The sequence below is a fragment of the Elephas maximus genome, chromosome 5, assembly GCF_024166365.1.
Source record: "Elephas maximus indicus isolate mEleMax1 chromosome 5, mEleMax1 primary haplotype, whole genome shotgun sequence".
In the NCBI taxonomy this organism is placed as follows: Eukaryota; Metazoa; Chordata; class Mammalia; order Proboscidea; family Elephantidae; genus Elephas; species Elephas maximus.
The window spans coordinates 105276088-105283999 of record NC_064823.1 but is presented as its reverse complement, the minus strand read 5'-3'; the positions used below and the strand labels follow the sequence as shown (position 1 = coordinate 105283999).

The following is a 7912-nucleotide window of genomic DNA, read 5'->3' as shown; positions in this document are numbered from 1 at the left end:
GGCGAAGCCCCGCCCCGCCGCGCCCTGCCCCGCCGCGCCCCACCCCACCGGTGGCGCCACGCCCCTGCGTCTATTGGCCACTCCCTTTTTCCCTCCGTTTTTTCCTCCTCTACAGGGTTGACTTCCGGCTCGGAGCTTTGTCACGTGCCCGGATATGGGAAGTGGTAGGGAAACGGCTGCTTCCCGTTCACCGCTTAATTGAGGGGAGCTTTCCAGTACTGGTCGCCGCCTTGCCGCGTGCTGTCTCGGTCTTGGAGGGCCCGCCTCGGCGCAGCCGGGCTCGGTACTGTCCTGCGGTAAGCCTTCGGTCGCGGCTGCCCCGTAGTCCCGGCGGCAGGCAGACGATCGGGCGGGCGCCAGGGCCTGAGGCGGCACCTCTTTCCCACTGCTGGTTCGGCGACCGGGGTCAGGGCACAGCTCCCTCCGACGACAGTCCCTCCTTCTTTTCCCGGCGTCGCTGTGTAGGGCGCAAAGTCTGGGCCGAGCTTCCCCCACTTGGCCTGGGGTCTGGGAGAAAGTGGAGCAGAGAAGGCAATCTTCACACATCCGTTTCCGGCTCCGCCTTTGGGGACCAGATTTCATTTTTATCCTTGATTGTTCGAGCTTTGGAGTGGACGGGAAAGGAGGGTGTGGCAGTGTCTCCCCGCTCTCTCTTTTTTTTTTTCTCCCTAAGTCTATATTTTCTTCTAAGTTTCTTAAGTACATTCCTGTCTTGGTATGCCGTTCTCTTCACTGCATGACGGCACTCCACGCGCTAAAGTGTGTCGACAGCATGCGGGGCTCCACCCACATGGACGCTCACTGACAAGCTGTCACCACAAGCCCACCACAGAGTGGAATGGTCCAACTGAATTTAAGGAAACAAGAACGAAAACACAGAGTATGCAGTGGCTGGCTGCCTCTGGAACATAGTCAGACACAGGTTCTTAGAGCTGGAAAATAATTTTAGAGAACCTGTAATGATTTATTTACTGCCTTCCAGAAAGTATTGTAAAGTGGAGAGTAGGTTACTTAGCTCTTAGAATGTAAATGCCACGAAGACAGGGGCGTCTTCGTGTCTTCATGAACGTGTTTATCACGTTCAATAGAGAGATACCTGGCCCTTCATAGGCATCAGTATTTGCTGACCGAATGAGGGGCCCCACAGTGCTTTTCATTTATGTCTAACATCTTTATGAGGTATACCCAATCCTCTCTTGTTTTACCATTTACCATGCATTGAGTCCTTGCTTTTGGCCAAAGAGGGATCATGTGGTAAATGTTGGCCACTATTAGTCATTCATTTGACCAGTTTTTACTAATCAATTTAGATGGCTCAAGAGGTGTTTGTCGAGTACCTACTATGAATTCAAAACACTTTGATAGAGTGTGTGTTTGTCTCCCTCTCTCTCCCCCTCCTTTTTTTTATTTTTTCTTTAAAAGAGTTCTCCAGATCCAGGAGCGTATGATGTCATGAACCAATTAGACAGCCAGTGCTTGGTTGTTTATTAAGTGCAACTGAAATTGAGAGTAGAGATCAATTTGTACTTAAGATCCTTACTGAGTCAACATCATAAAAACCCTGAAGTGTAATTACATTCCCTGTATGGAAAAGCACCTAAGTGAAGATTTAAAGCCTGAAACTTGGAGTAGGAGGTTCGGATATAGAAGCATTAGGAAAATCTTGAATGAGGGCATGGTGTGATGAAGCTGTGTTTTAACATTATCTGCTTATTGGAGTTTTGGGGGGTTATGGAAGTTTGCAAAGAGATGGCCTGATGCTATAGTATTTAAATATCATGGATGATGTGAGTCTGGTTTAGTGTGGTGAGAATGGGAACAGAAAGGAAGGCATGAATTATGTGTGTCGGGGGGGGGAGGTAACAAAATGTGGTGACAGATGTTGAGAGTGGAGGAGAGGAATCAAATAGGGCAGATTTTAAACCTGGGCATTTGCGTACAGGTGTGAGAGTTGGAAAGAGGGAACTTTTTGGAAGCCGTAGTTGTTAAATTATTTAGTGCTATCATTTTAGTTGATTTAAGTATTTCTTAAATGCTTACTAAGTGCCCTTTGCCAAGTTCTAGGAATACAGAGACGAATATGACATGATCCTTACCTATAAAGAGCTACTTTTAATGGAGAAGAGAAGAGAATGTAGCTAGCTGGAAAATACAGTTGGTAAGTGCTGTGCTAGTGTAGTAGAGAGTTAGGGAAGTAGAAGAGGAATTTTTTTGGGGTGGTGGTGGTGGTAATAGTCTAGCATGATCTTAAGAGGGGAGTTAGAATTTCCTAAGGAGAAAAGAAAAAGATATTGCATGAGCATAAGCCCAGATATAGAAAAGTAAACTGGCCAGTGTTCGACGTGGTGTAGGGTGGAGTAGAGCTTGTGAGCAAGTGTTTAGGCCCTGGAACATATTAAGGGATTAGTAATGGGCATTTTGTAATAGGCGAAAAAGAGGTTAGGATGGGTGAAGATGTAGAAAGATGGAGACAAAAGCAATTGGGGAGAATTATACTTCATGGCCTCTATATTATCTGCAAGTCAGTGATACAGTCATCTGTGGAGAGTGAGGGGGCCCACACCATTTGGGGTCTAAATCAGAAATAGTAAAGATTTGTGACAACAGTGATGGCAGATGGGAAAAGGAAGCATTAAAGGAAGTGTAAGTGTTAAAGAATTGCCGAGCAGCATTGAAAGTCCAGGTTTGGATGAATTTCGATATTTAAAATGCAGTCAGTGAGCACAGATATGTGGCTTTCTTAAGTGGCCTATATTGTTGTTGTTAGGTGCCATTGAGTCGATTCCAACTCACGGCAACCCTGTGTACAACAGAATGAAACCCTGCCAGGTCCTGTGCTATCCTGACTGTTGTTGCTATGCTTGTGCCCATTGTTGCAACCACTGTGTCAGTCCATCTTGTTGAGGGTCTTCCTCTTTTTCACTGACCCCCTACTTTACCAAGCATGATGCCCTTCTCCAGTGACTGATCTGTCCTGATAACATGTCTGAAGTATGTGAGATGTGGTCTCGCCATCCTTACTTCTAAGGAGCATTCTGGTTGTACTTCTTCCAAGACAGATTTGTTTGTTCTTTTGGCAGCCCATGGTGTATTCAGTATTCTTCGCCAACAGCACAATTCAAAGGTGCCAGTTTTTCTTCGGTCTTCCTTATTCATTGTCCAGCATTATGCGTATGAAGCAATTGAAAACACCATGGCTTGGGTCAGGCATACCTTAGTCCTAAAGGTGACATCTTTGCTCTTCAACGCTTTAAAGAAACCTGTTGCAGACAATTTGCCCAATGCAATGTGTCTTTTGATTTCTTGACTGCTGCTTTCATAGGTGTTGATTGTGGATTCAAGTGAAATGAAATCCTTGACAACTTCAATCCTTTCTCCGTTCATTATGGTGTTGCTTATTGGGCCAATTGTGAGGATTTTTGTTTTCTTTATGTTCAGGTGTAATCCATACTAAAGGCTGTGGTCTTTCATCTTCAGTAAGTGCTTCAAGTCCTCTTCACTTTCAGCAAGCAAGGTTGTGTCAATCTGCATATCAGTTGTTAGTGAGTTTTCCTCCAACGCTGATGCCCCGTTCTTCTTCATATAGTCCAGCTTCTTGGATTATTTGCCCAGCATACAGATTGAATAGGTATGGTGAAAGGATACAACTCTGATGCACACCTTTCCTGACTTTAAACCATGTAGTATCCCCTTGTTCTCTTGATCCATGTACAGATTCCTCATGAGCACAATTAAGTGTTCTGAAATTCCCATTCTTTGCAATGTTATGCATAATTTGTTATGATCCACATGGTTGAATGCCTTAGCATAGTCAATAAAACACAGGTAAACATCTTTATGGTGTTCTCTGCTTTCATCCAGGATCCATCTGACATCAACAGTGATATCCCTGGTTCCATGTCCTCTTTTGAATCCACCTCGAATTTCTGGCAGTTCCCTGTTGATATACTGCTGCAGCTGCTTTTGAATGATCTTCAGCAAAACTTTGCTTGCATGTGATACTAATGATACTGTTTGATAATATCAGTGACCTATGGTAACCCAATAAAAGTAGAGAAAAAATATGGTTTACGGAGATGGGTTAACTAGGGCGAACTGGTCAACAGAGTAGGATAATTGAAGGGGATAGTGTGGGTGTAGGAAATGACCACTGCCTCCAGGCTAGGTGGGAAAAGAAATTAAGCTAGAAGGGGCTAGACAGACTAAGAGAACAGGGAGGAAGGGGAAGTTAAAAGAGGTCGAAATAGGTTAAAGAGGGATGGAAGAGGAAGAATGAGTGATTTTTGTGAGGAGCGATTTTTGTAATAAGCGCAGAGATAAACATTTCACAGATTGAGTAAAATATAGCAAAGATGTTACAAAAGTATCAAATGTGTTATAAAAATTCATTGTAAGTCATTTTTAAAAAACTCACGATTCATTTTCCAGTAGAAACATTGTTACATTGTTATATGTTGAAATTAGTTTCCTAGGCAAGCTCACTTATGAAATACTGCACATTGGCATTGAAAAATAATTATATGTACACATATACAGATATATACCACAAAAGTAAAATTAAAGAGTTTTTTTTTTTTTTATGTTGGTGTTTGAAAAAAGCTTTTGAGTTGGAGGAGAAAAAAAGATTAAAAAAAATTTTCTAACAGCTTTATTGAGACGTAATTCACATATCATAAAATTTACCGTTTTAAAAAAGTATACAATTCATTGATTTTTTTAGTCTATTCACAAGGTTGTACAACTATCTATAATTCGAGGACATTCTTATAACCCCCAAAAGGAATCTGATATATTAGCAGCCACTCCCCCTCCCCTCCTTTTCCAGTCCCCTGGCAAGCACTAATTTATTTTCTGTCCTAATGGATTTACCTATTCTGGACATTTCATGTAAATGGAATCGTACAGTGCCTGGTCTTTGTGACTGGCTTTTTTCAATTAGTCTAATGTTTTCAGGATTCATCCATGTCGTAGCATGTGTCAGTACTTCATTTCTTTGTTTATGGCTGAATAATATTCCATTATATGGACATCACAGGAGAAAGATGTGACAGTCTACTTCTGTAAAGATTTACAGCTTTGGAAACCCTATTGGGCAGTTCTACTCTGTCATATAGAGTCGCTGTAAGTAGGAACCGACTCGATGGGTATGAGTATATGGATATATCACATTTTGTTTATCTCTTCATCAGCTGATGGACATTTGGGTTGCTTTCACCTTTGGACTGTTGTGAATGATGGTTCTATGGACATTCATGTACAAATTTTTGTATGAACATATATTTTTAACTCTCTTGGGTATATACCTAGGAATGGAATTGCTAGGTCATATAGTAAATCTGTGTTTAACTTTTTGAGGGATCATCAAACTGTTTTCCAAAGTGGTTTCATCATTTTACAATCCCACCAGCAGTGTATGAGCATTCCAGTTTCTCCACATCCTCAATAACACATATTATTGTCTGTCCGTATCTTAGCCATCCTGGTAGATGTGAAGTGGTGTCTCATTTTGGTTTTGATTTGCATTTCCCTAATGACCAATGAATAGAGGTCCCTGAGTGACACAAACGGTTTGTACTCAACTGCTAACCTAAAGCTTTGCAGTTTGAACCCAGTCAGTGGTACTGCAGAAGAAAAGCCTTGCAATCAGCTTTCATTAAGGTTACCAGCAAGAAAACCTATAGAGCAGTGCTACTCTGTAACACGTGGAGTTGCCATGAGACAGAATCAGAATCAGCTAGTGTCAGATTAGTCACTGGGAATGACTAATGATGTTGAACATTTTTTCATGTGCTTTTTGGCCATTTGTGCATCTTCTTTGGAGAAATCTCCATTCAAATCCTTTGCTTGTTTTTTAACTGGTTTATTTGTTTTTTTATTGTTGGGCTGTATATAGGGTAGCTATAAGTTGGAATTGACTCAGCGACAAGGATTTTTAAGAGTTCTTTATCCCTTTCATTACTACATGTTTTCTTATTTTTTTTTTTTTTTGACGGCGTATGTTTTCAGTATTGGAATGCATGCTTACTAATTGAGTGTGTTTAAATTTTTGGTTAGTAATGTGGATTTTGAGAAATATCTGGTAATACAAGCCACCAGTAAGATGAGTGGCACTCTGATGCCACCAATCTGTGATATACTAATGAGAACTAGATAAGTAATTTATTGCAGGTGCCTTTCCATTAGGTTTGGAGCCCTGGTGGCACTGTGGTTAAGTGGTTGGCTGCTAACCAAAGGTCAGCAGTTTGAACCCATCATCATCTCCTTGGAAACCCTATGGGAGCAATTCTTCTCTGTCCTGTAGGATAGCTATGAGTCGGAATCAATGGCAGTGGGCTTGGGATTCCATTAGGTTACATGGCGAACCTCTAGTTTTCCAAGTATGACACAGAAAAACCAAAACAGACCCATCAGGGTTCCCTAGCGGGAAAGCCATAATTATGCTCGCAAGCCTTATCTCACAGAAATAAAGGGAAAAAAGGCAAAAGTTTACAAAACTAACACATTCAGGAAGCATCACCTAATGGAATGCTCAACAGGCAGAACAGTGAGGCTCCGACTCTGTTCTGCTGAGCTTCATGCATTTCAAAAGGGACTCATCTACAGTCTGGATTAATTCCTTACTTCCGAGGTCCTGGGAGCCATGCCAGCGCAGTGGTTAAGAGCTACTGCTGCAAACCAAAAGGTCAGCAGTTTGAATCCATCAGGCGCTCCTTGGAAACCCTACGGGGCAGTTCTCCTCAGTCCTCTAGAGTCGCTATGAGTCAAAATCAACTTAACAGCAATAGGTTTGGAGTTTTTGTTGTGTCTGAGGTCCAGAGGCATAAAAAGTGACTAGCATACCATTTATGCCAATGGTAATGAAAAGGTTAAATAGGATTCTTGTTTTTAAAGATTGAGCATGGGTTTAAAATTTTTTTAATCTTTTTTTCGTATTATAGTACTCATTAAGCACTTCAGATTTTGAAGTTTGGTAACACTGGTTCTTCTGTAAACTTATTTTTAAACTTACAGCTTTTGATTTTTATGATGCAGCCCTGTTAATGTATTAAACATTTTCCCTAAGCTTGTTATTCATAAATAAGATCATTTTAATCATAAATGGAAGATGTAAAGTAGCACGATTTTCAGAATGAGCTTAATATTTATACCCTGAATTTTTTTCAGCTGAGAAAAGATGACAGCAATCAAGCACGCGTTACAAAGAGACATTTTTACACCAAACGATGAACGCCTGCTGAGCATTGTGAATGTCTGCAAAGCAGGAAAAAAGAAAAAGAACTGTTTTTTGTGTGCCACAGGTGGGTATTTAGTAAGAACGAGTATTTGCTTAGCATTCTTTTGTTACTTAGGGAACTTTCTTATTTTAAATGTTCTCGTCTCTATAATTGGAAAATTTGGGGAGGGGGGTCAACAAATTCATTTTTTAAATTGTTCTTTTAAAATACTGAGTAGATAAAAAAAGAATTTCCGTAATATACAGCAGTATATCAACAGGGAACTGCCAGAAATTCAGGCTAGTTTCAGAAGAGGACGTGGAACCAGGGATATCATTGCTGATGTCAGATGGATCCTGGCTGAAAGCAGAGAATAACAGAAGGATGTTTACCTGTGTTTTATTGACTATGCAAAGGCATTCGACTGTGGATCATACCAAACTATGGATAACACTGAGAAGAATGGGAATTCCCGAACAATTAATTGTGCTCGTGAGGAACCTTTACATAGATCAAGAGGCAGTTGTTCGGACAGAACAAGAGGATACTGATTGGTTTAAAGTCAGGAAAGGTGTGCGTCAGGGCTGTGTTCTTTCACCATATCTATTTAATCTGTATGCTGAACAAATAATACGAGAAGCTGGACTCTATGAAGAAGAACGGGGCATCAGGATTGGAGGAAGACTCATTAACAACCT

General features: G+C 41.2%; 1 protein-coding gene across 5 annotated transcripts in view; it reads left to right on the top strand.

Annotated features, from left to right (window-relative positions):
* Positions 1 to 206: 206 nt before the first annotated feature.
* The window catches only part of EXOC1 (exocyst complex component 1), a 64098-nt gene continuing 56392 nt past the window's right edge, over positions 207 to 7912 (top strand). For 4 of the 5 annotated variants that reach the window (XM_049886244.1, XM_049886243.1, XM_049886242.1 and 1 more), the window contains exons 1-2: positions 207 to 296; positions 7165 to 7298. In XM_049886244.1, the coding sequence (XP_049742201.1) occupies positions 7175 to 7298 (124 nt within the window). In that variant the 5' untranslated portion in view covers positions 207 to 296; positions 7165 to 7174. Of the gene's footprint in view, positions 297 to 7164; positions 7299 to 7912 lie in introns of those variants that run through there. The other variant, XM_049886245.1, reaches the window with a different exon arrangement.